Source organism: Podarcis vaucheri (genome assembly GCF_965113315.1).
Source record: "Podarcis vaucheri genome assembly, chromosome: 4".
NCBI lineage: Eukaryota > Metazoa > Chordata > Lepidosauria > Squamata > Lacertidae > Podarcis > Podarcis vaucheri.
The window spans coordinates 78343682-78371672 of NC_138762.1; the positions used below are offsets into that span (position 1 = coordinate 78343682).

The 27991-nt window shown below is 41.9% G+C and overlaps 1 protein-coding gene across 4 annotated transcripts in view; it reads left to right on the forward strand.

The window, feature by feature from the left end:
* Positions 1 to 27991, forward strand: part of MAP4K4 (mitogen-activated protein kinase kinase kinase kinase 4) — a 130559-nt gene that overhangs the window by 83290 nt on the left and 19278 nt on the right. For 2 of the 4 annotated variants that reach the window (XM_082218922.1, XM_082218923.1), the window contains exons 8-22: positions 2121 to 2175; positions 2717 to 2795; positions 4294 to 4469; positions 5391 to 5463; positions 6940 to 7150; positions 11049 to 11210; positions 13673 to 13759; positions 14405 to 14623; positions 15754 to 15915; positions 18736 to 18966; positions 19771 to 19877; positions 21393 to 21544; positions 23000 to 23097; positions 25456 to 25631; positions 26913 to 27033. In XM_082218922.1, coding sequence (XP_082075048.1) covers positions 2121 to 2175; positions 2717 to 2795; positions 4294 to 4469; positions 5391 to 5463; positions 6940 to 7150; positions 11049 to 11210; positions 13673 to 13759; positions 14405 to 14623; positions 15754 to 15915; positions 18736 to 18966; positions 19771 to 19877; positions 21393 to 21544; positions 23000 to 23097; positions 25456 to 25631; positions 26913 to 27033 — 2109 coding nt within the window. The remainder of the gene's footprint in view (positions 1 to 2120; positions 2176 to 2716; positions 2796 to 4293; positions 4470 to 5390; positions 5464 to 6939; positions 7151 to 11048; positions 11211 to 13672; positions 13760 to 14404; positions 14624 to 15753; positions 15916 to 18735; positions 18967 to 19770; positions 19878 to 21392; positions 21545 to 22999; positions 23098 to 25455; positions 25632 to 26912; positions 27034 to 27991) is intronic. The other 2 variants (XM_082218924.1, XM_082218925.1) reach the window with 1 other exon arrangement.

Consider the following 27991-nt stretch of genomic DNA (forward strand, 5'->3'; position numbering starts at 1 on the left):
TGCTAGGTTGGCAGGAGCAGGGAGCGAGCAACAGGAGCTCACCCAGTTATGGGGATTCGAACCACCAACCTTCTGATTGGCAAGTCCTAGGCTCTGTGGTTTAACCCACAGCGCCACCCGCATCCCATTGGAAATGTGAAGGTGTCCCTAAATTCTCCTTTCCTCCACTCTTTCTTTCTGTGCAGCTCACATGAAATTGCGCCAAGGGTCACCCCTGGTTGATGTGATTCTCCCATCCCACCTCCATTTCTTCTTCTGTGAAAGGAGAACTGAAGTTCAGCTTCAAAAGAAACCAAAGTTTGTTGTGTTGTGGTTTAAGACCCTGGTTTCTTTGGACATAACATGCAACTCTGATTTGTTCTAAGAGGAAGCTTTCATTCTTCCCTAACTTGAGGAAGCCGGGGGAAGCAAACATTCACCCATGCTATGGTTTAGTTGTTCATCTGAAACTGGTATTATATGAGATGATTGTCCTTATTTGACTTTTTCTGTCTGAGCATCAATAGATGCAACAAACATCAGTCTTTAAGGGCTATCAAGGTTAAATGGTCTTGTTTCATAATTTGTTTCCTTCTCCTTCTCCTTTAAAGCTAGGTTCCTTTTAAAGCAGCCTTATGGAAATCTCTAAGCACGTCTTAGGCAATCACAGGAGAAAAGAGAATAAAATATTTAATTCTCATTGCTAGAAACAGTGCATTAATCTAAATAAAGCTTGGGAACTTGAAATCCTTAATTGCCTTTGAGAATAAGATCTTATGTAAGACGAGATACTATTTTTATTAGGTATATCATAGTGCACTGAAACACAGTCGATTTTGAGAATATGTGAGAGAAGGGAAGGACAGAAGAAGTGGACAAGGGAGCATCATCATCATCATCATCATCATCATTAAAATTTCTATACCACTCTTCATCAGAAGGTCTTAGTGCTGTTTACAATATTAAAAACACAAAGATTACCTACCCTAATAACGAACAAAAACAGTATCGCTGCCACCACCACAGCCATAGATTGTTAAATTAGCTAAAGGCCTGGTTATAGATAAATGTTTCTGGCTGGCACCCTTCAGCAAATGGGGAGCCATGGCAGGAAAAGCCTGTTCTCGTGCTGCCACTCTCTGGACCTCTCACGGAGGAGGCCCACGAAGAAGGGCCTCAGGAAATGAGCCCTGGTATCTCCTCATGTGCCAAAGAAGATGAATTATGACACTGATAATGTTACGAATTTGCAGTTGTTGTGATAGTGGTGAATAAGGCTGTCCTTTTAGCTATCACAGTGTCCTCAAATTGCCACCTAGTGGATCTCTTCTGGGAAATCAAAGTGTTCCTCCACCCATAATTGTTATCTCCTGTCTGTTATTGCTGACAGAGACATTTCTATCTCTGGGCAGCACTAAAATGTTAAGATTTTCTTTAATCTACCAAACATCCTGGAAAAAATTAATTTTATGTATCTCATCCTACAAGAGCAATGCGGGAATACTTGGGAACTGGAGCTTAGGACAACTAGCCCATGGAAAAACAGCAGTAGCATCTCAAGTCTTCTTGCCTCCTATAATCAGAAATTCATCCCTATGTTTATTTTGTAATAGAATAAGCAACATGGCTATGACCTCTTTGGAGTAATTTTTTTAAGCCTTCCTCTTCAAGTGTGTATTTTAGGAGTCTTCCTTGAGCTTAGTTTAGCTCCATATTTGCTTTCTGTTGGTGTCAGCACCCCTCAATTTTGTTTGGTTTCTATGTAATTACATTCACCAAATAGCAAAAAGTTTTTGATTTGTAAAAATTCCAGAAATGTTATTACATGGAGGGAAGACAGGGGGGGCGGGGTTGTTGGAGGGGAGGGGGAGTGTAAAGGGGGGGGGGGAAACTTGCAATATTTATTTAAATCCAACATAGTCTTACTTAGAGTTTGACTTAACATATGAGATTGGCTGTGTAGATGCTAAACAATAAGTTCTCCATTACTCAGTTTAAATATTCTTATTTGGGTATTGTTTTCCCCACCCATAATAAGGTAAAAGGAAAGTCTAGGTTTCCGCAATTCGATATGCAGTGCATCAGAGACTGAAAAGAAAAATGGATAAATGTGTTTGCTAACATATGGCGTCTTTTTGCAGAGTGACCTTTGGTCATGTGGCATTACAGCTATCGAGATGGCAGAAGGTGCTCCTCGTAAGTGATATGTATCCATTTTCTATTGGCCTGATGGTTTTTTTCTGTTTTTTTAAAATTCTGAAACCTATATTTTAACTTGCTCTTTGTAACCTAAGCTTGCACTTGAGATTTTTGAAAGCACAGCCGTCGATTTCTGTTCTCTTGGATTCCCACCCCACCTCCTCTAGCAGCATAAAAATAAAGCACTATAAATAGTAGCGCCTTTTGCCAGACAGCCCTGTGCCAAATCATTACTTTGTGGTTGTGCTAGGGCTATAGAAACAAAACAATGGGAGAAACCTTGTAACTGAAATTTATTGAATCCATATAAACTTCCTGATGAGAGACATCAGATCTTCAAACAGATATGCTGCAGCAGTATCAATGCTTTGTGTTTGTGTAAACTGCGAAGAACAATCTCTAGTGGATAGTCTTGCCAAGGAAATTTAAGTCTCAAGTCCTCCCCCCCCCCGTTTCTATGGGTTATCAGAAATAGCAATTTCCATAAAATGCCTCGGTGCAGAGAATGAAATGCTTTTTTTTTCTTATTTATTTCTAGCTCTCTGCGACATGCATCCAATGCGCGCCCTGTTTCTTATTCCTAGAAATCCTCCTCCACGGCTAAAATCTAAGAAATGGTATGTGGTTGCTATAATGGGAAGTTGTGTATTGGTTGTAATACAGCATTTTCCCTTTCACAAGACAGAAAAGCCACGTTTGGACATAATGCAGAACCACTGTTCAGAGCTACATTGAATGTGCCTTGCCTTTTTTAAGGCTTGTGTGATCTGCTTTCTCCTCCTCTTCCTGCGCTCAGGAGCTGTTCAGAAGTTTTCACTTTCCTTTAAATGTTGCTTGTCATTACTTTCAAACTTAGGATTGTGATTTAACACAACTATGGCGAGTTTCAGAATAAGAAAAATGGGAACTGTGAATTATAAAGCTGGGTTGCTAAAACCAACCATAGGTGGTGTTAAACATGGTCCATGGTTGGGATGAAATGACCAGGAAAAGCTTTCGTATTCAAGCCCAGCAGCTTGCTAGGGTTGTTTATGTAGTGCTGAACTTGGGTTTAGTGTCCAAAAGTGGCCATTGTGTTACTTCTAAAGACCTGAAAAATAATTCACAGGTGTCTGAAAATTATTAATTGCTGAGTGAGAGCCCTAGCTGAGATCATTATATAGTTTTAATGGTTCTTAACAATGCTTACACGTTAAAATAAAGAAAAAAAAGATAGGCATGGTTGACACCAGCTTCTTGTTAAGCTGACAAATTCTGCAGCCACTGAAGCTGAAAATGACACAACCTATAATAAGGGAGTGGGCAAATGCCACCCAACTGCTGGCTTCCATGTTGAAGGTATTTGTTAAAATTCATGAAGTCTTTCACTATAATAATTGCAAACAGCGAATGGTATGGTTATCCATCTCACCAGATGACAGAAATTCATTACCTCTATCAGATTGTATTTTTTAAGCCAAACCACTTTTATGTATAACTTTGACAGCCACTGAGAACCTCAAGGTGACTCTAGTTATGTTCAGAAATGCAGAGTTCTTGTGCTAATGTTTTAGAACTCTTTTTATAAATTGCATTTAAGGAAATTAAATGGAGTTGTTCCTTTGTTGAATTTGTGTGTGTGTGTGTGTGTGTGTGAGAGAGAGAGAGAGAGAGAGAGAGAGAGCGAGAGAGAGAGAGAGAGAGAATGACTGACTGACTGATCATGTGCACCTGATGTTCCTGAGGATCTCTATATTGATTGATTGGCCAGAATGGGGACTCATGCTAATTTAAAACTATTTCCCCAGAAAAAGGCTCTGTTTGAACCAGGAACTTACTTACCATTTACTTCTAGAAAGATAACTCTCTAAATTTGTATAGCACTGCTTGCATTTGTTATTGAGTTAGAAAAATATGATAATGACTCCCCTAAGATCCTTAACGTACTTAGATACATGCAAATATAATTTGCTTTTCCTTGTGAAGTTATTGCCCTCATATTTTGTGTTGCATTCAGCCAAATTTGTTTGTCAGAGATTGGTCCTGCCACTTTTTAGGATGCAAGGCGAACCTTGCTAAATAAATTCTGATCTTGTCAAAGTGACTTGAAATGTGTGTCATTTTCTTTTTGCTCAGGTCAAAAAAGTTCTTTAGTTTTATAGAGGGCTGTTTAGTGAAGAACTATATGCAACGACCTTCTACAGAGCAGCTTTTAAAACATCCATTTATACGCGATCAGCCAAATGAAAGGCAAGTCCGAATCCAGCTTAAAGATCACATAGACAGAACCAAGAAGAAGAGAGGCGAAAAGGGTATGTGATCTTTTTGAAACTACATCCACAGTGCTTGTGTGCATGTTGTAGTAGTAAGGTTTGTTCTAGAGCGGTATATAAAATAAATCACAGGTGTTCTGGTTTACAAACTAAGGACCAAACTAGATGCTCACTTAACACGTAGCATGCAGATACATATTTTGATTTCCCTTCAATAATTACAGGTTACAGGTGGGCCAATTCTTACTGGGTGTGGGGAGGGGAGACTTATTTCTCCAGTGCCTCATCATGATCCCAAGCAACCCTAACTTTTCTGCATGGCTAGAAGCCATTGGCAACCTTGGGGAATTTTCCCTCTAAGGCTCCTAGCCATAGCTCATGGGGAGGGAAAATCTACCTTCCAATCATGGTGGGACAATGAAGAGATCAGACCTCCCTCATGCTGCCTTCCCAGTAAGACACCCACCCTCCTTGCCTATAATTTAAGGAAAAACAAGATGCGTGTTATGATTTAATGAATACAATCAAACCTTGGCTGTTGAACGCAATCTGTTCTGGAAGCCTGTTCGGCTTCCGAAACATTTGACAACTGAGGCGTGGTTTCTGATTGGTTGCAAGAGCTTCTTGCACCCGAGCGGAAGCTGCGTCGGACGTTCAGGTTCCAAAAAAGTTTGAAAACTGGAGCATTTACTTCCGTTCGGGGGTTTCTAAAATGGCCTCCCTAAAATTCACATCATTACTATAGTTGTTGTTGCTTTTTTTAAAAAAAACTCATGTTGGTGAAATTGCCTATTATTATCTTTATCTCAGAGCTTTCCCAAAGCTTTGGCTGATAAAACAGCTTTTGCATAGAACTCCTCTGTTCTGTTTGGAATGTGGGGTTTAAACATTCCGGGACGATTGTTTTCATGACTGTTTTCTCCTTCCCCATTCTCCCCCACTCCATCCAACTCCTACCAGATGAAACTGAGTATGAATATAGTGGAAGTGAGGAAGAGGAAGAGGAAGTGCCTGAACAAGAAGGAGAGCCAAGGTAGTGTATCTCTAACATGGTGATCCAACAGAGAAATGTTAGGGGTCAGTTAAAAATTCTGTGGACATCTGGTTTGCAAGATCACCAAACTCAAGAAAACAAGAGCAGACCAAAGTCCTATCTGGTTCAGCCTCCTCTTCTCACAGTAGCTGGACAGGTGCCACCAAGCAGGTCCTGGAGTGTAACAGCACCCTCCTCACTTTAATTCCCAGCAGCAGGTATAAAGGGCCAAGTTGCCTCTGCCAGTGGAGGTACAACATAGGCATCGTGGCTCATAGCCTTTGATAGCCCCACCCTCCATGACACTAAAGTCTTACTCTTAAAAGGCAGGGGTAGAATCCTTAATACAGTGGTGCCTCGCAAGACGAAAAGAATCCATTCTGTGATTCTCTTCGTCTAGCGGTTTTTTCGTCTTGCGAAGCAAGCCCATTGACGGATTAGCGGATTAGCGCTATTAGTGGCTTTTAGCTGCTTTTAGCGGCTTTTAGCGGCTTATCTGCTGATCGGATCAGCTGATAAGCGGCTTAACGGCTTAGAAAAAGGGGGGGGGAGAGAAAAAAACCAGCAGGAACTCGCAAGACATTGTCGTCTTGCGAAGCAAGCCCATAGGAAATTCGTTTTGCGAAGCACCTCCAAAATGGAAAACTTTCGTCTAGCGAGTTTTGTGTCTTGCGAGGCATTCGTCTTGCGGGGCACCACTGTATTAATGATTGGTGTAGAATAAGGAGTTTCTCTCTCTGTGTGTTTGTGTTTGTGGCGGGTGGGAATCTATTTTATCATTTGTCCTGAACCCCTGTTAGGATTGCCATCCGGCTTAGAGTTGAGTGTGTTGCAGCTTGGGCCATTTTGTTTGAGCACAGAAAGCTCACCAAGGTTCAAATCCCAGCTTAGGTGTGAAGCTCATTCGCTTCGTCTTGGCCTAATCCTCTCCGCAAGATGGAATAATGTTTAAATGATTGCAACAACGGCACACGAGTGGTCCACTGTCACATGACCAGAAGCAAAGCAATGACCTCATTTCCCATCATGCAGGGGAAATGTAAAATATTGTTTGTTTGCTCAATATTAAAGATCTCGAAATACCAAACATACCAAATGGTAGCCTAGGCAAATACATTGTCTTGGGATATGATAAGCACCTCAAAGCATAAAGATGCTTGAGACATTGCAGTGAATAACTTGGAGATTACTAAGAACCAGCTGTGTGTGTGTGTGTGATCACTTTCTCTTAAAAACAAGAAAGCAAAACACCCAGATTTTTGTTCATACTTCTGGAGAAAATTGACTACATTCTGATTTCTGCTGATTTGGCACTCCCAACCCCCCTCCTGCAGTGTTACTGTACATTTTAGTGCTCCCCAGGGGAAATCAAAGAAAGATGTGAAATGAAAAAGTTCCCAGCAGCATGCTTGAGTTATTTACTTACTGGCTTTTGTTTGGGTTTTAATAACTCCCCCCCCCTTCTCCTCCTTACAGTTCTATTGTTAATGTGCCTGGAGAATCTACCCTCAGACGTGATTTCCTGAGATTGCAGCAGGAAAACAAGGAACGTTCTGAAGCTCTTCGGAGACAACAGCTGCTACAGGAACAGCAGCTCCGAGAGCAAGAGGAATACAAGCGACAGCTGCTGGCAGAGAGACAAAAGCGCATTGAACAGCAGAAAGAGCAGAGGAGGAGACTAGAAGAGGTAGAAGCAGGCCAGAACGGAAAAGTCTACTCTTTTCACCTTTTGTTAAAAGGGCCAAAGGATACAGATTCTCGCCTAAGATCCTGAAAATGCTGGAGCCCCTGAATAAACACCTCCTGCTGTAGTGTTTCTGATTCTAGAGTACTTGGATTGAGGCAATAGGTCTAATGATCAGGAATAGCCAAGCCAAAGGGGGAGTTTTATTTGCCTGTTTTGCAGCTTCCTTTCTGTCCTGCAGTGTCTGAATTGGGTGCTAAAGCTTGGTGGCTATCAGGCCATTTCAATAATAATAATAATAATAATAATAATAATAATAATAATAATAATTTATTTATTTATACCCCGCCCATCTGGCCGGGCTTCTCCAGCCACTCTGGGCGGCTTCCAACAAAATATTAAAATACAGTAATGCATCAAATATGATATGATGACGTGATACAAAACCCACAAAATGTAACCCTAGCCTAAACATGCCGAAAGTAACCAATATCTGCCTGCTGGGTTATTCACCATGAGGCGTGCCAACTGTATGAGGCTGAGGCCTCTACACCCCCCCCCCCATGTCCACTGGGATGGGGCTCAGCCCCCCAATCTTGAGGGGGCAGAGGAAGCCTGGCAGGATGTCACCCTGGGCTGCGCAGCGTTGGGAGACGCCATGCAGACTAGTGCATCCTGGCGCATGGATGTCACGTTGAGAGGAGGCCTGGCCGGCCTTTCCTGATGCAACAGTCGTCACACGCAGATAGCATCAGCCCTACCAATGTTGGGCACAACTTGGTGCCTATGTTCAATATTTAAGCCTAATTGGGGTGTGTTCCTTCAACACAGCAGCTGTGACCAAGGACACATCTAGTGGCTCGCTCCCTACCCCTTTCACAAAAAGGGCATGACTCTGTGTAACAACTAAGTCATCATGTGTGCAACTGTGTGGGGGGAAGGCTTTTATTTGAGCTCTACACAATCAAGAGTTCCTGATTCTAGTAGGCCTTCTCACATAGATGTGGAGCTCCACTTCAGATGGGTCATTCTCCTCACGCAGAAGCTAGGGGCAGGATTCTCTGCATTGACAAATGCAAGATTGCTAGTGCTCAAATTGGGCTCTAGAAAAACATGGTGTTGCTTACTTTCACCCAACTCCAGTCTTGAAAAACAATGATCATTCACTTAGTTTTGATGTTTACAAGGCGCTCAACGGCTTCCTTAAATTGTTTGCCTTTTTCCTGCTTTGTGAGACAGTTTTGTTGTTTTTAGAAGTTCTTATATAATCATTCTTGTCTTAGTTTCACACAAACAGCAAGACCCGGCAGACTGAAATACTTTTAAATAATTACCTGAGGGCTAGTTCACAGATGAGTGCTTTTTTTGACGCTGGCATTCAGTTATTATGAAGCTGTCACAGACTAAACACTACAGATAGAACTTTCATATTGCCGGATGTCATGACAATTGTTCAGAGGCAGCGGATGTACTAGCCTAAAACTGGCAGAGGTTTCTAGAAGTTTGATTGTACTTTGCCCCGACTTAGATGCCATGGTTTCACTATGACAAACAATGATTTATTGGCCAAGGAACAAGCAATTCCTCTTCGCCCTTCTCCTCCCCCTGCTTGAGCACCTGGTTTTGATGAAGATGCTGCGGTTTCTTAAACTACAGTTTCCAGTGACATTCCAACTGGGAAACTGTGGTTTCAGGGCTCTCTCCCAAGTGTTTCGTATGAAGGCATACTATACCTTCTTGCTTAAAGGAAATGCATATACAGAGCTATATGTTTTAGCTAGGGTTGTAAATGAGCCAGGATTGCAGTGACTCAGATGGAATTATATTCTTCTAGCTAGTGGGCAGAGCAGGTAACATAAACCTGGGAACTGGGGAAGCTTCTGTTCAATGTGTTATTTATTCCCATATTTTTTGTAGGATTTTCACTTTGTGAAAAGGTGGTGTGCTATGGAAGGGGTACTGTGTTCAGAAACATTTACCAACTTAGATGATTTTGTGTTCTGCACAGAGCAGAGGCAGTTGGTACATGCTTAGAAGGATTTGGTGTATGTCATGGTTTTAAAATTATGGCAATGCACCATGAAGAATTGAGTATTAATAAGACATGTTATTGAATTTTGTTGAATCTGTATTGTCATGTTCCCTATTACTGGGTTAACTGACAAAAATTTGACTGGAAAAATCTTCAGTTTTGAACAAGAACAGAACAACTAATGCTCAAACTATTTAGAATCTTTTTGGCCAGATAACTAATAGTGATTCTTGGAAGAATGTTGACCAAATGAACTATTTAGGGAGAAGAGGAAGCAAATCAGAAACTGAAAAAATATGAGTCAAGTGGCTTGAGGACTGTGTCCTCAATTCACCTTATGTGTTGCAAATGCAATAAAGTAAATCAAGGGAAGTTGAATGATTCTCTCCCCGCTCCCCCCCCAAATATTTGAAGTCCTTTTTCATATGTTCTTTAGCGGACTGAATATTGATAGTAAAGAAGCCATGGATTGCTTTGTTTTGGGTAGTGGGTTTAAGGCGATCTATATAGCATTTTCCCATATGTTTTGTGACAGGGATTACAGGATTGTTTTATACAATATGTAGTTTCTGGGGATGTAATGCCAGCCCTTTTAAAATATGGGATTGCTTTCCAAATACTGGCACACACCCAGATGGATTTGACAGAGGTTTTTTTGCAGAGTTGCATTGGAAATGCATTCTTTTTCAAAATTTAAATAAGAGTTTGAAAGCCAACGTGGTATATTAAATGGAGCGTGTACCCTGAATGTGAGAAACCCCGGCTATGCACTGAGATAGAATCCAGCAAAGATCCTGGTGAACTACTGCAATACATGTCCAACAACCCATTCCTTAAGACAATACATTCTTGTGTTCTCTAGAACTATTCAGGCTGGATATTAGGCAAAGCAGCAATATAAGCTGGGCCTATAGGAAAAGCCCCAAATTCCTGCAGTCCTGCATAACAGTATTGAGATGGGCTGGAGGGGCTTTTTTTTGTAGGCTGTGTGTGTGAACTACTGAGCTGCAAGTCCAACCTGGTCTCCCACCAGCAGCAAAATCGGTGGCAGCTACACTGAACAAGGCACCTCCTCCCTCATTTGTGTATTGCCGTTGATAGGTGATTGGGGTACTTCTGAAACAGGAAGACGTGCTCCATTGTTTCCCAAGCCGTCCCAGGAAACATTGGAGCAGATGTCTCCATCTGATCAACTTTTTAATCACACACAGCATTTTTGCACTAGTGGCAACAATATTACTTCTTATTATAATGTTTATCCTACACCTTTTCTCCAAGGAGACAAGAGGGCATAAATAGTTCTCCCCTTTCTCATTTTATCCTCACAGCAACAGTGTGCAGTAGGTAAGGGTAAGAGATGGTTACTGGCCCAGCGAGCATCAGTTAGGGATTTTATATGGAAGCCAACCTCAAGTTGAGAAGTAACATTTAAACTTGATTGATGCATCCCTCTAGTATGTTTCTAGTATCTGCCACTTTTGCATGTATTGCTTCATAGATTTGTTTCATGCTGTATATAAATTAATGTGCATTTAGAAAAACACCCACACAGAAATTCAAATTTAAATATGTACTGTATATAAATAGCATTTTTGAAAAATATCTATCTTAAAATATACATTTTTATAGTGTGTTCTCTCCAGATGTGCTGCATTTTGATATTGTATTGGGCCAATAACTGCATTCCAAAATTTGAGAATTGGAAATCCAAAGGATGTTCTGGGCAGGAGGTGCAAATCTGACCAATGTTTTGGCAAAAAACTCAAGTATCCTTAGACAGAAAAATAAAAAGCTGAACTTGGTTGATTTAAGAGTTGGGTGAGGTGAGATATTTGTATACATCACGATATATACATATTTTAAATGCAGCAACAAAGAAGAGAACGGGAAGCTCGGAGGCAGCAAGAGCGGGAGCAAAGAAGGAGAGAGCAGGAGGAGAAGAAACGAATGGAGGAAATGGAAAAGAGGCGCAAGGAAGAAGAGGAGAGAAGGAGAGCAGAGGAGGAAAAGCGGAGAGTAGAGAGAGAGCAGGTAAGTCAGAAACAATGCGAATTAAGTATGATTTCCCTCCCCACCAGAACAAAATATTGAAGAAAACCAGCAGGAAGCCTTGCGTGGTCAAAGAAGCATCCATATTGCATGTAAAAAGAATATTTGTTGCATATGTCACACCTAATGGGCTTCAAAATAAAATTTTATTTAGGGGTGGGACACACACCCAAAGAAGGCTGGAGAAGCTGAGCTTTATATTGAATTATATTTGGCTCTTCAATCTCCTTCTTAGTCACTCGCTATAGCACATATGGAAATTTATTACACAGAGCTATGACATTTAAATTGCTTGACATGGTGGGTGAATTTCCATTACATTCATTAAACTGAGGCAAGATGGGCCTTAGGTTTTGTGCTGTTACGATCTTTCAAATGCCAAAGTCAAACTGTGCATATATATATTTTGCAGGCTTGTACACTAAAACGCCTTAATAGGGGCCTGTTTTCCAAATCGTATCAGCCTTGCCTGCTTAAAATAAATTATAATTTGATACATGATGTAAAAAATCAAATCAAATGCCTTAATATATGTATCAATGTCAGTACTAGGAAAACAATATTCCGTGTAAGTGGTTACATAATTGGGCCTGAAATAACTTAACACTTTGTATTCAGGGAAAGAAAAAAAAAGCGCTTGCCACTATGGGTAATTGTACTTGGATTGCAACAATTTCCCCTCCCCTGCTGTGACATTTATTTTGAGAATTCTGAAATGGTAAAAATGAATATTAAGTAACTGAAGCACATAATGGCAGAAATGTTACCTACTATTAGATACCCATGTGTGCTAGGTTGTCCTATGAAATGGCGGTAAATTGCCCCAAATCAGGAAATTCTGCATGCAGAAGGCGGCCTTTGTAGCCCTGCGAACATGTGGAGGCTGCACACCTCGTCTCACTCCCAACATCCCTTTTCCTGCCAGCTGTGGGGTCAGTCTATCATGCATTGAGAGGGAAGATCTGAATGGGGCATTAGGTCGATCATCCAGAAGTTTCTGAGCACATTCAACAGAACACAGTGAGATTTTGCCTTCTGCATTAATGCACAATTTATGAAGGCCTGAAGCTCTAGAAGTTGGGGACAGGGATGTTTGGGGTGGGACTAGGTGGGCATTTCTGCCCCTTCCGCACGTTCTGAGAAGAGGGCTCCTGCGTGCAGCAAACATCCACCTTGCACTGCACATCTGGGCCCCATTGAGTGGCACAGAGATGATACACAAATCCATTTGAGATTGCTAGTTGCATGCGACTAGAATTGGACCGGGGCTAAGGGGGGGAAAACCCAACCTTCTAACAATACGATGGCAACTCAGAGAGATGTTATTCAAACTCTATCCCTATGGCTGATTTTAAGAAATTACACTTCTGTCTTCACTTCACCTGAACTCTGGATTTGCAAGAGGTGCATATAACAAATCTGTATACATCATTTCTTTTCCTTCATGAGATTTCAAGTAGCTCCCATTTTGCCACAGCACTGAATCATTAATTGCTTTTGCATACACTGTCTCTCTGTGTTTCAGTGCATGTGTTTTATGTTACCTACATTTATTAATTTGCATGGTAGGATCTTCTTAGCTTTGGATATGGTGCTGCATATTTAGGCTTGGTTTAGTGCGCCAGACAAAGCAGTGTTTGACTTCTGAAGCGTAAGGCTTAGATTTCCAGATGAAAAGGCTTTATTGGTCTTCTACCTGTTCTCTAGTGGATGTTTGTTTATTTGTGTTTTGTCATAACCACCACATACTTGGGCAAGACTGGCATTGCTCTGATGACAGAGGTTAGGATAATCTACAGTCGAGGTTAGAGTTGTGTTTGGCAGAGTAGTTACCTGTGGGAAGCTTGCAAAAGGGATGCCTTAACGAAGCCTGGCTCTAGCTGTTGCTAACGGTTCATCACACAGTGCCTAAAACTAATTATTTTAATAAAAGTTGCATGTGGTTTTGCGTTGGCTGTGTTGGTAAGACTTGTTGTGTTTTTAACTCTCGGTTTGTTTCAAAAATACATTTTTGCTTATTTTTTTCTTTAATAAACATTTTTCAAAATTCATCAGACAACCTAGGAACTCTTCCCACCTGACTTTCTCAAAAACCATCTTAGTCTTTTAGTGGAGTACTTTTCAGCCATTACTTTAGGTCAGTGTTTCCCAAACTTGGGTCTCCAGCTGTCTTTGGACTACAACTCCCATCATTCCTAGGTAACAGGATGTGGTCAAGGATGATGGGAAATGTAGTCCAAAAATAACAGCTGGACGCCTAAGTTTGGGAAACACTGCTTTAGGTGATAGGGTTTTCTTAACTTGTTCACTGAGGATTCACAAGAAGCGATTCACCAGAAGTGAATTGTCACCTGAAGGTTGCCTGGGGTGGTTTTGCTACTCAGGTGGTTTCGATGCATTCCTGTTGTGAACAATTTTATTGCTGGGTAATTTCTGTGTGACAGGAGTATATCAGGCGACAGCTAGAAGAGGAGCAGCGGCACTTGGAAATTCTTCAGCAGCAGCTGCTCCAGGAGCAGGCCATGTTACTGGTAACGCACCTGTATCTGTTTTTGTTCAGTAGCAATAGGTTTTTTCCCTTTCTCTGGCTGGTGTCCCAGGCTTTTCCCAGTTGGACACAACTGAGCTTTACTGTATGCACAATAGAACTTGGAAAAAAAGCCATTTATGTTATAGTGCATTGGGCTGGCAGGCACATGTGAAAATTACTGTATCACAGTGCAATAAGAGTAGATTTCTGTTTTTAAAGTTGGGGATGTACTGGCTTGGTAGTCAGGTTTTTTGTTTTTTTGTTTTTGGAACAGCCCTCCCTAGAATAACAGGAGTGCAGACCATAATATTTATTCTTCTTATTATTAAACACTGAATATAAAGGCCAGGTTGTTGTCTCCTTCCCCCTTCCCTTCCCCTACCTCGCCTCCAAAAATACACTGTCCTTCAAGATTACACTTGATTGCTCTTCTTTAAAAAATAATTTAATTAATTAAAACGCCACTGTTCCTTTGGGTTTCCAGTCTTGCTCAGGTTAGCATAAAACATCGCCAAGAAAAAAACAATACCAAAACCCAATACGTGCTCCTTGGGGTCCAGTTTTAATGGTTGGTACACTCGGTTGCATTGTAGCAACAGTATACCCTTGGTATTCACGTCTTGAATGCTGACCTGTTTTCTCAAAGGAATACAGATGGCGGGAAATGGAAGAGCACCGACAAGCAGAGAGGCTGCAGCGCCAGTTGCAACAGGAGCAGGCGTATCTCTTGTCACTTCAGCATGACCATAGGCGGCAGCAGCAACAGCAGCAGCAACAGCAGCAACAGCAACAAGAAAGGAATAAACAAAATTATCATACTCCTGAGCCTAAATCCCATTATGAGCCTTCTGAAAGACCACGGGAGGTAACTGAAATTTTGAAATTTAGCAAGCTTTCTTCAAGGCTTATTCATTTAAAACATTTATGCTCCATATATGCATACAGTGGATCCAACTTTCGAGTTGCGAACGCAGCAAACCTGGAAGTGGGTTTGCTGCTTGCATGTGCACAGAAGCGCTCTGCAGCGCTGTGCGCGTGAGTAGAAGTGGTCCTCCAGTTATGGAATTTTGGGGATACGGCCGGGCCTCTGGAATGGATCCTGTTCATAACCGGAGGTACCACTCTGTGTGTGTGTGTGTGTGTGCGCGCGTGCGTGCGTGCACACACACACACACACACACACACACACACACAGATTCATATTCATTCCAAGGAACTCAAGAAGGGCTATATATTTCCTCTAGTTTATCATCACAATTATCCTGTAAAGTAGCTGAGGCTTAGAGTGATGATTTGAACCTACTGCCTTTGTAGAGATGCCCAGTCTTGGATGTTGAACAGTATTGGGAGCCAGTGTGCTTCAGAGGTGGAAAAATGGACTCTGCGATTCTATGATTCTTTTAAGGTCTTTTAGGATTGGATCTATTTCTGCCCATTCTGTATGCAAGCGACCGTTATATCATTTTTCAGCAATAGATTCCATATATGTGTGTAATTGCATGTGTGTTATATGGAGAATGCCACTACCAACCCTCTGGAGGAAGCAAGTGTGATGAATACACTGTAGGCAAGGATCAGAGGTGGGCTGATTTTCCAGCCATTTTCAGTTTTTCAGCCATTCTTGAGTTTCTCATTGAGAAGCTGATGAACCTTCTAAGGGACTCCTGGGTTTTCATGCACACACTTTGCAAACCTTTGCAGTCGATCATTATGTAGAAACACTGTTGTTCTATTAGCATCGTTTCCCCCCCATTTCTGGTTGTGTGTGTGTGTGTAAGTGTCAAAGAGAGAACCATTTTACTAGTTAGAAAGACATAGTAATTCAAATGTGCTTTTGTAGTTGATGTAACTTTTGCAAAGTTTTGTCATACTTGGTATTCCTTGAAATCCCACAAAAGCTGCAGGCAATCTTCTCAGTCAAAAGCTGCAGGCAATCTTCCCAGTCAAATGTGGCCGTGCAAGTCCAGCTCACATACTTTTTGGTTTTTCTTTCAGGTTGACGATAGATATAGGAAAAATAACCAGGGCTCCCCTGAAGCACAGTCTAAACAGACGAGCAAAGTGTTGGAGCCACCAGTGCCTTCAAGATCAGAGTCCTTTTCAAATGGAAATTCCGAGCCTGTTCAGCCTTCACTGCAAAAGCCAATGGAACCACAGGTAAAGGCAGAAAAGGTCTCTGGGAGAAGTATGTGGGAAGCTGCTGAATGACCAAGAGGTATGGAAAGCCACAGATGCAAATGAAAAGCGTGAGGATGACTGTGTCTTGGAAAACACGTTCATTATGTGTGAATGACTTGTAACTCCTGCGCTAAGCAAAGCTAGCTAACACTGCCCTTGCACCTACTTTTTTTTCTTTTCTCCTGGTAAAACTTAAACTTGCCCTGACTTCCTGCAACTTTCCTTAAAAGTTTGGTGGGTTGTAAGGAAGAAAAATGTGTTTTAGTGTATTCTGTTGAAAAACTTGCGATGAAATACAGAAACACTTGCATTCCGCCTGCTGACTTGATCTTTTGGAAGGACAGCGATGCAGCAATTGACCCAGAATCTCATTCCATTTTAATGGTGGTTTCCCTTAAAATTCTTCCAATGACAGCTGAGTCATCTAGTGGCATGACTTAAGTAGCAAGCTACTTATGGCAAAAACAACCAACCAACTGTGTTGCACTTCTGCAATCAACCAGACTCAGTCCGTCTGTGAAAGCAGTCTTGGTCAGACTGCCATGCAACCAGGTCTCCAGGTGTAATTTCAGCTTCATGATTGCTTTTGAGGGATGATTCCTTTGGCTACAAACAATATTTCACTGATATCTTCCCCTTTCTTTTTACTTAAGGATTAAAAAACAACAACTTCATGGGATTCTCTTTGTATATTTATGGGTGACACCATGTAGGTATAATATATTTTCAGAAGTAGCCACCTCTACCTTTTTAGCCTTGTTCAGGTACAATCTATATACAAACAGGTTGTTGTTCACCTGTGTAGCACAAGTGCAGAACCCTATTTTATTTTGAGGTGATGTGTTAGAAGAAAATAACCTGTTTTTGAAAACCTTAGCTACTTTTGTAAATATTTGGCTGTTACATTTTAATAGCTCTTTGGAAACCTTTACAGCGGTATAGGTTGTCAGTAGAAGCTCAAGAAAAACACTTTTCTAAATATATCTAAAGTGCAGTTTTAATATAATACACTTATTCTAGAAGCTTGCAGCAAAACAAATTGGCCGCTTCAAATCACTATGTGAAATTGTGGTGGTGGTGTCGATTGGGACGGCATTTTGCTCCCCTTTAATTTCCTGTCTTCTTTGTCCTTGAAGCACTTAGAATTCCTTCGTTTATCCTAAGTTTGCAGTCTTATTCCATCTACTTGACTCCTGGATTCCTCATTCCTTAGCTCCTCCTAAACTCTGGCGATTCTGTACAATATCTCTTTATGACATTTTAATCTCTGCAACACATGATCCTTTTTTTCTGGATCTAAAAGAAGCTGACCTGTAAACTGTTAAGAGTCTGTTCAGCTGAACATTCCATGCCAGTGGATCAGCCAAAATCATCAGGGACTTTATTGCCATAATCAGAATTTGATACACCCACAATACTTGTTCTGAACAAACACACACATACATCCACTTTCTCACACTCTTGTTGCATTTAATTTTGCCCAGGGCTCACTGTGCCCAGAGTCCTGTGACTACTTGTTTGTAGGGTGAAGTTGAATCTGGACTACTTCCCAGATTAATAGAAATGGGGTGAATTTGGAAGCATTGAGGAAAGCATTTCCATTTCCTTTCACAATATTAGGAGTGGGGGAAATTACTCTGGTGTGTTTATTTACTTTTTAAAAATGTCCTTAATGAGGTGTGCAGGCTGGAAAAGAGTACTTAGCAAAATTCTGTATATCTCCAAAAGAAGTGGCAGTGAATGGTTATTGCAAGGCTTACCTTGGAGGGTTCAGAGTTAACTATGGATTTAAAGCTGTGCTTCCATAGTGTGTGTGGTCATATTTATGTGTCATCTCTAATGTGCATCTCTAGTATAAATTACCTGTGACACATACAATATGTGTATATTGTTTTTTATACAGCATAGTGTATGTGCATGTTATATAATGCCACTGTGCACATATTTTCAGCCAGTGACTGCTGAAAATGTAGTCTTATTTTTGTTCTATGTGATTCCGTCTTAATGCCTTAAAAGCAACTTACTGCGTGATCTAAAGATGCCGGCAAATTGTTTTGAAGCTAATATATACCGTACTTTTCTGTGTATAACCCCCCCCCCCACGTATAAGATGCCCCCTATTTTGGGGGACTAAAAATTAAGGAAATGGGGGGAGATTGCACAGAGTTGTTGAGCTTTGTTTAGGAACTAAAACTAACACACACACATGTCACAACAACCTCCTAACATCTGTCCCCTTGCCAGCAGAAGCAGCCTGTTGTCCGCCCAATTGCCGCAGCAACATCCAATCAACACCATCCCTTGCCGCAGACACCAAGAACACGCTGCAGACTATCTCTGGCTCGTGGCATCAACTAATCCCATGTCCCCCTAGGCACTACCAATTTATAAGACAACCCCCGATTTTAAACATAATTTTTCAGTAAATTTCAGTAAAAACATGGAAAAGTACGGTATTTGCCAATATTATTTTATACTATTCTTTTTGATTTGATACTTGGATTTGAAAATTTTCATCTGGCATAGGTTCCGCAAGATGGAACTTGCCCTTATCTCTTCTTGTTAATTTGTGTGCCCAGAGCATACACCCTCCAAAATGCTGATTTTATGTTCTCCCTTGCTTTTAAGCTCGTATTGATTTTCAACCACATGCTTGCCTTACATCATATCCCAAGTTGTGCTTATCCCGCCACCCAAATACCCTCTTTGTCTTTTTTATTCTGTGTTTTGATGGGGGGGCGGGGGGAGCCCGTGTGAACAGAACGCATTGAATGTTCTATGTTTTGTTTTCTTCGTAAGGTACAGTGGTCCCATCTGGCATCTCTCAAGAACAATGTTTCCCCTGTCTCGCGGTCCCATTCCTTCAGTGACCCTTCTCCCAAATTTGCACATCACCATCTTCGCTCTCAGGACCCAAATCCACCTTCACGCAGTGAAGTGCTAAATCAGAGTTCTGACTCTAAGTCTGAGGTACCCGACCCCACCCAAAAGGCCTGGGCTAGATCAGACAGTGACGAGGTGCCTCCAAGGGTAAGGAAGTAGAAAGACAGAATTGTGATTTTTTTTTTTAACAAAAAGAAACAAAAATCAAAGCAAAAGTAATGAAAGGCATGCGCTAGATTTTTAACTAGTGATTTGCACACCCATAAGAACGACACTGGTATCAGAAACAGTACTTTAGGCAAGGAATTCTCCCTCCCCTTCTTCAGCCAAGATGTTGCAGGAATTTCTGCCCTAACTTAACACAAAAATGCCGTATGGGCGGTGGCTGTTATATAGAAGTAAAATATTATGCCAAGTGATGTAGAGAAGAAAGCATATGAATAGCTGAAAGCTACCTCTTTGCCTCTAAATGGAATATCAGGCTTTAAACCGGTAGTTTTGTTGAGACATTTCTATCCACAAAGAAAGTGTTTTCTTGCTTGGTTTACTTCTGTCAAATATAATCTTGCTTTCCCCCAGTTCTCTGCCTTCTACTGATCCATTACTAGGCATTTGTTGGCTCCTTAGAGCTTAATTTCCTAAATTTCCCATGCTATTATAGCAGATTGCTTTTTGCATACCTTGCTTCAAAGTCCTGTGTTCTAAACCGTCATGGTAGTCTGTGAGTGGGTATTTGTGTTTGTTTGCTAGTTACCTACTAAACTCTTACGTTCTTTCCAGCATCTTAGATGCAGTCCAAAATGAGCTTAAGTTGGTGAATTATTTTAGAACTATCTTGCTCAAAATGCTAGTGTTTTAATAATGTACCCCAATACATTGTTGCAGCAACATGTTGTTCTTTTATTTTTTTGCTATGCCGTGTTATCTGAATTGTTTATTCTTCCATGCAAGGTACCTGTGAGAACCACATCCAGATCACCTGTGTTATCTCGCCGAGATTCGCCGCTGCAGGGCAGTGGACAGCAAAATAACCAAGCAGGTCAAAGAAATTCCACAAGGTTTGTGGTATTGGGTTTCCCACTTCAGCTATTGGGAGGAGCAAATTGGAATCCATTGTTCCCCAGAAACACTTAGTGTTGAGAGATGCTGTTGTAAGCCAGTTTCTGCTGTATCTGAGAAGCTTCTAAGGGGAAGTTTATACAGTCTCATATAGGAAGTTATCTCATGCCATTCAACTATACAGTGGTGCCCCGCAAGACGAATGCCTCGCAAGACAGAAAACTCGCTAGACGAAAGAGTTTTCCGTTTTGGAGGTGCTTCGCAAAACGAATTTCCTATGGGCTTGCTTCGCAAGACGACAATGTCTTGTGAGTTCCTGCTGGTTTTTTTCCTCCCCCCCTTTTTCTAAGCCGCTAAGCCGCTTATCAGCTGATCCGATCAGCAGATAAGCCGCTAAAAGCCGCTAATAGCGCTAATCCGCTAATCCTTCAATGGGCTTGCTTTGCAAGACGAAAAAACCGCTAGACGCAGAGAATCACAGAACGGATTCTTTTCATCTTGCGAGGCACCACTGTAGTTGGCTTTCTTTTGGAACCGCATCTTAAAGCATGTTCATAGGTAGTGCAGGCAAAAGGCCTCTTCCTCTCACCTGTTGTCTATTCTCGTGTTTGGGATCGGTCCATACCATCTCTCAGTAGGAGAGCACAAGCCATGTGAAAGTTACTACTGCTTCTTCTCCTTGCTCCTCTCAGTAATTGCTCATTCAGAGAGGCTTTATTGGGATTGGAAATAGACAGTGTGCTGTGGCATGATAACACTGGTCCTGGACACTGGGTCTTTTCGTAGTGTTTGTCTGATTGTATCTCCAGCTAGAGATAACCTGAAAGCAATTGTGTGTGTGCATCATGAAGTGCTTGTTCAACTTAGAATCATAGAATTGCAGAGTTGGAAGAAACTTCAGGCTTTTCACGTATTCATTCTGACTACTCAGGAGAACGTGAGATTAAAATAACAACAAAAAATAATAATATAATTTATCATTGATACCCCGCCAATCTGGCCGGGTTTCCCCAGCCACTCTAGGCAGCTCCCAACCAAATATTAAAAACACAACACAGCATTAAACATTAAAATCTTCCCTAAACAGGGCTGCCTTCAGATGTCTTCTAAAAGTCAGATAGTTGTTTATTTCCTTGACATCTGATGGGAGGGTGTTCCACAAGGCGGGTGCCACTACCGAGAAGGCCCTCTGCCTGGTTCCCTGTAACCTCACTTCTCTCAGTGAGGGAACCACCACAAGGCCCTCGGCGCTGGACCTCAGTGTCCGGGCTGAACGATGGGGGTGGAGATGCTCCTTCAGGTATACTGGGCCGAGGCCGTTTAGGGCTTTAAAGGTCAGCACCAACACTTTGAATTGTGCTCGGAAACGTACTGGGATAGTGATAGAGGACTAAGAATGTCTTCCGGAAAAAAGAAGCATTGTTAAGGCAATAAAATAAAATATTAACCTTGATCAATGTGGGTTTTTTCTTTTTAAAAAAGCAAACACCTTTTATTTTTATTTTCCCACATAGCAATATAGAGCCTCGCCTGCTCTGGGAAAGAGTGGAGAAGCTGGTGCCAAGACCTGGGAGTGGAAGTTCCTCTGGTTCCAGCAATTCCAGTTCACAGCCCGGGTCACATCCTGGGTCCCAGAGCGGATCGGGGGAGAGATTCCGAATGAGATGTAAGACACGACGTTTTCCTCTCTCTTTGTCCTTAGGAGTCTACAGATTAATCTGCATTCTTCTTTCGTATTTGTTCGTTCACTCAGGCCAGGGGTGGCCAACCTTTTTGGCTCCCCGCAAGCCAGCTTCCAACAGGTGGGCAGGGCAACCTACCTGTCAATCACATGACACCATGATGCCTGCATATGATTGACAGCTGGCTGCCCCGCCCAACTGTTGGAATCCCTGGTGCAGGGTTCCAAAGTGCCCAGCACCCACCAGACTGTGGGGCACTTGGGAACCATGGTACAAGGAGTGTTGCCAGCCCTAAGCTTAGTGCTTGAGGAGAAGCGCCAGTCGTAGGGTTGGCAAGCTGCTACTTTCTCCCTCCCTATCAGCCGAATTTGGAAGTGTTGACTGAGCAAGCCAATGCCTGCAAAAAGTAGGTTTCTTTCTCTCCCATTAGCTTGCCATCGGCTGATGGGGATAGGGTAGAAAGAAACTGGCTTTTTGCAAGCTGCGAGAGTGACTTGCAGCTGATGCCTTCATGTGAAATGTAACCGATATGCGTTTGTGCCTAACTGAACCATTACGTGTAGTGCTGTATATAAGAAAACCATTACGATTGTAACTAACGCCTTATCTCAGTGGGGAGGGGTGTCATGTACTGAAGTTCTCACCCTGGGCCAGCAGGGGGATACTGTAGATAGTTATGCAAATAAGGGATCGAAAGTGACATTCAGTGATTGGATAGTTTTAGAAAATTGTTACAGTTACGTTGTACTGGAGCTCTATATAAGCAGGCTGACTGAACCCTTCTGTTCTGGCCTGTGAATAAACTAGAACTGTGTCGTCTGATATGTTCACCCACAACTTAACACAAAACACTTTTCTTTCTCCCCTACATACCAACCTCCTTTTTGTACCAAGCAGGGAGAAAGTGCACAGCCAGCCATGGCAGGATTTAACTCCCTCTCAGCTGATGAGCAGGGAGTTAAATCCTGACGCTTTGGCCGAAGATCCCTGCTAGGAACAGATGGGGCAGCCAGTGCAGAAATGGACCCCACCCTCCTTGCCCATAAGTACCAGCAGCCATTTGATAGGTGGGTGGGCACCAGGGGAAATGGCTTCAAAGGCCTACTCCAGTATTTCTCAAACTTGGGGCTTGATAACTGTTGTTGGACTACAACTCCCATCATCTCTGACCACTGGTCCTGCTAGCCAGGGATGATGGGAGTTGTAGTCTAACGAGCTGGAGCCCCAACTTTGGGGAACAGTGGCCCAACTGGTGGGCCAGGATTGGCCCACAGGTTGCAGATTCCCCACCCCTGATGAATTAATTTAAGGTATCTCAGGGGGGATGGAGAAATGAGATGCATTGAAATATTAAAACTCCTATTGCTTTAACATTCCTCTTAATATGCAATTAACTTATTTATTCTTTCCCTACCTCTTTTTGGTCTTTATTCATGTAGCATCGTCAAAATCTGAAGGTTCACCATCGCAACGTAGTGAAAATGCAACAAAAAAACCAGAAGATAAGAAGGAAGCTTTCAGACCTAGCAAACCTGTGGTGAGGCTCTCAGACTATGTTACCTCCTCATCTGTGTCTGATACTTAGCATAAAAGCTTGTCGTGTGAAGTTTTACATAAGAGACGGCCTACTGATATGTTTAGGGTGTAGGAGTGGAGAGTTAAGAAGGGGGGAAAAAGTTGGAAAGTTACATGGAAAACTTATTTTCATAAAATCCAGCATTAGATATTCACTCAAGTTAAATCCTGTGAACAAACAAACAAGCAACAAGCTAATCCATTTCCTGGAAATTATTTTTACTATTTTATTTCATTTTATTATTTGTACCATGCCCATCATGCTGCCATTCCCCAGCCACACTGGACACATGCACAGTGCATTAATGCATATCCTGGAAAAAGTACACAAACCCTTCTAAATAGATAGTTTTCAAATGTATTGAGGAGGTATCCACATATAAGCTTTCTGTACATGACGCTTCTCTTGCATTGCTTAAATCTCTACTCAAAGTGAGCAGGACACTTTTCCATAGTTCAGTTTCTTAATAGGCAACCATAGTTATATATTAGTAATAGTAAGAGCTATCAGATTTGCAACAATCCTAGCTATCTATGGCAAGAAGCTGCAAGTCCAGTAACCATTTGATAACCATTTCTGAAATACAGAAAACAGCCATATTTGAATTTTTATTTTACGCTGTTTTTGGAAAATGAAGTTTCTGGAAATAATAGAAACATGGCTGCAAAGAGTTTTAGAATATACTGGTACAAGAGATGGTAGTTTGGGTGGACTAGGGGGACTAGACTAGTTCCCTAAACATTCCCCTGTTGCTACCTTCCCAAAGCCCAGGAAGCTTCGGCCTGGCTTAGGGAAGGAAGCCTAATGCTCTGTGGTCGAAGAGCCCACTGCCACCTTCCCAATATGTAGTTCAGTCCTGAAATTATGAAGACATAGTCGTTTTTTCTGAATTGTTAAGATGCATCCTGCACTGCAGCAGCAGCCACACATGCTGTGCTCTTACCGTCTGCAAAGGAAATAGCTGTAGCTCTTAACTATACAAATTGGATCAAAGAAACTGGAGAAAGTCTGCATGTGGCAAAGCCAGTTACAAGGATTCTTGCTTGGACGGTCTGCGAAAGTGTGTAGTTAGTCTAGTACAAGCTTTTTGCTGCCTTGGCCTGGTCATTAGTTACTGGTCGGCTGTCAGAAGGAGATGATAATCCTGAGCGAGCGTTCTTCTCTTCAAACAAATAGCAAGGCACAGCTAACGACTACTTCTAGAATTGTACTGAAAACTCCTGCTTTTTCAAAGCACAGTGTTCTTCATTTTAAACGAATATTGGTTATCAGAATGCATCACTGAAACGGAGCAACAATCACACCATGAGTAAATGCCACATAACAACTCTTTTTTTGTTGTTCCTTCCAAACATCTAGCAGAGCATTTCAAGTTATCCCCTTCATGTTACCATTTTTTCTAATGTGTGTCTGTGTAGAATGGTTGAAAAAGCAAGTCTGTTATCTCCCCAAGACGGTCCTGATTCCTACTCATAGTATTGTTGTAGCTCGTTGTTTTGTGTTCTGTTCCTTTGTTCCTTAATGGCAGTTTTTGAGCAAGCTAGTGATGCAGCTTTAGAACCTAGAAGGCTGGATTTATTTTCTTCCTATACTAAACTTGTGTTGTAATGTTTGTTTCCCCCCAATTGCACTCCATTCACTCTTGCCCTGATGTCAATTTGCTGAACCTGTTCGTATGGCTGGTCTTCAGGGAGAAGTGGTAAGCAGTCAACTGTTCGTTTAATGCTACTGAGAGCAATGAACCCTCTTGCCTTTGTAATTATTATAACATTTGCACAGCTTTGCTCCGAGACACCTTGGGTGATACCCAACAGTGCTCTTCCACTCATGTAATGGGACTTCCTCTTCATCTCATCTCCCACTGCAGACCTTATATGCTCCCCAGATCTGTTCCAGAGGATTGGGGAACCCTCCCAGAGCAGAATATGGGGGTACAAGGGTCTGCAGCAGAGCAGAGAGGAAAGGGACACACCATCCCATCTGTTAGTGTTTGAGGATGGCGAAAGACACTAGGCAAACTTCCTAGTAATCAGCTTGACACCTGCTTTTTTAAGTGAAGTGTGTTACTTTCTATTTGAAATACACTTAGTTCAAATAAAATTATCAAGCTGCTTGGCCATTTTGTACCATGCGCACCAAAGAAGTAATAGAATTTTTAAAAAAAGTTTTCTGAAGTAATAGCACGGGCCTTTAAATCAAAAGCATCAGCTGTGACTAAATAGACCTAGCTTTTGGAACCCGAAATGGGCAGTCTTATCCATCTGCTTGCATCCTTTTCTGCAGTCAACCACCTTGCGCTTTTCCTTCTGCTCCTTCTAGAATTTAACTGATTTGGCGAAGGAATTACGGGCAGTCGAGGATGTGCGGCCTCCACATAAAGTGACTGATTATTCATCATCCAGTGAAGAGTCGGGAACAACTGATGAAGACGACGATGACATGGAGCAGGAAGGAGTTGATGAATCTACTTCGGGACCAGAAGATGCCAGAGCAGTGTTAGTTCCCCTTTCCCTCTCTTCCTGATGGGATGTATTAATGGAACTTTTGCTTACAAGGCAATTTCATTTTGTGAATTCTGGTAGGGCTTCCCATACTGTATTTAGGTATGGAAATTGTGACCCGTGAAAGGTGTTTAACCATTGCTATCTTTTAGTTCTTCTCTAATTCTATGATCCTATAGAATATAGGATTGTGTGTGTCTCCTTCCATAATATAAACATAACATTGGCAATATGCTATATAAGGGTAGGATAGTAGGAAAATGAATATATCTTGAAGATGTGGATAAAGTAAGATGAACAGATAACTGAAAAGTGCATGTTTTGAAGGCACCAATACAGTAATTAGTTTCAGTTTTAATACAGATATTTGACTCGCCATTCCCTGAGAAGCTACTAGCCAATTTACAAAAGCTTCCCTACCTGGCTGTCTGGATGGTGATGATTTAAATTTCTGTACAGCCCCCCATCCGAGGATCACAGGGCTGTTTACAATTTAAAAACACAAGAGTGTGTATCATAGTAACATACTATCCCCTCCTGCCTCCCCAAAAATTCTTGTTCACTGCAGGCATCCAAATGAATGGGGGTTTGCAAATAAATGTTTTCAAGATAGGCAAGGTTTCCACGATTAAACGTATCCTAGTACTTCTGTTAAAATAATCCTTGTGTGAAATTATTTTAGTATTGTTGTGGGACGCAGGTGGCGCTGTGGTCTAAACCACTGAGCCAGGCTTGCCGATCGGAAGGTTGACGGTTCGAATCCCTGCGACGGAGTGAGTTCCTGTTGCTCGGTCCCTGCTCCTGCCAACCTAGCAGTACGAAAGCACGTCAAAGTGCAAGTAGATAAATTGGTACCGCTCTGGCGGGAAGGTAAACGGCGTTTCTGTGTGCTGCTCTGGTTCACCAGAAGAGGCTTAGTCATGCTGGCCACATGACCCGGAAGCATACCAGTTCAAGTAAATAAATAGGTACTGCTGCGGCGGGAAGGTAAACTGTGTTTCCGTGCGCTCTGGCTTCCGTCACAGTGTCCCGTTGCACCAGAAGCGGTCTAGTAATGCTGACCACATGACCCGAAAAGCTGCCTGTGAACAAACGCTGGCTCCCTCGGCCTGAAAGCAAGATGAGCACTGCAACCCCGTAGTCACCTTTGACTGGACTTAACTGTCCTGGGGTCCTTTACCTTTACCTTTTTTATTACTGTGGATACTGAAGAATCAGAATAGAAACAGAAAGGGCACATGAGGATGTAATCGAAATGTCTCCTTTACCAATCAGATCCACTCTAAACCTCAGCAATGGGGAAACAGAGTCCGTGAAAACTATGATTGTGCACGACGACGTGGAGAGTGAACCTGCAATGACTCCTTCCAAGGAGGGCACTTTAATCGTCCGACAGGTATGCATTCTTTCAAGTGTAGTTTTTCCTCTCCCTCCCCTCACTCTCATTAACTCACTCATTCTTTCATACTCTCTTCCTACATAATATCAGTTGCAGGACATACAGACACAGTTAATAGCCTCTTGTTGAACCAGCAGACATTTCAGGCCTGCAAAGGGAGTAATAGTTTCCACACCATGTTTGTGCTTACGTGCATTGTAGTGACACTTCACAGCACTGTGCTGAGTTTACCTTAGTCTTGGACCAACACAAATGCTAAAGAGTCGCAGGCCACTGAAAGTAATCTCTGTTGTGATTCTCAACCTTTTAAAAGGTGTTTTAAAAAAACAAACAACTAATTGTGGGAGAGCCAGATGCAGCAGAAGAAGAGATCACCTAGTTTGCTTTAAATCAGTTACAAATGCACCATGTGCCCCTCTTAGGAGTTCAGAACAGCTTACATACATTTTCCAAGAGGTTTCCTACCCAGACAGCTTATGAAGCCAGACCTTCTTATCTTTAGCAACAGAACTATCAGGTCACATGGTCTTTCTGTCTCAAAATGTTATGCACAGAATTGTCAAGGCATTGTTTCCCTTGTCTTGAACTTGCGGGTCTGTTTAGTGTGGTAGTTTGTACAATATGAACCTCACTCATTACCGAGTTTTCCAGTTCTGCAGCCGAGCATCCCTATCATAATAGACCCCCTAGGATGTATTAAAATGTCATGCATATTGTTCAGATAACTAAATTAGGACATTCAGCAGATGTTTCAAGCACTTTCATCTGATCGTGTCTTAAAAAACCAGAACTAAATAAATAAAAAAGATGATAGTGAAAATAACCTTAGGGAACATGCAGGTTGATGTGGTCTTGCAAATTTGGCCAACAAGAGCTTAATTTTGCTGGTGAACAAAGCTGGCTTTGCCAGGGAACCCAAACATTCCTGTAGTGTGTGGCTGAATTCACCGCCACC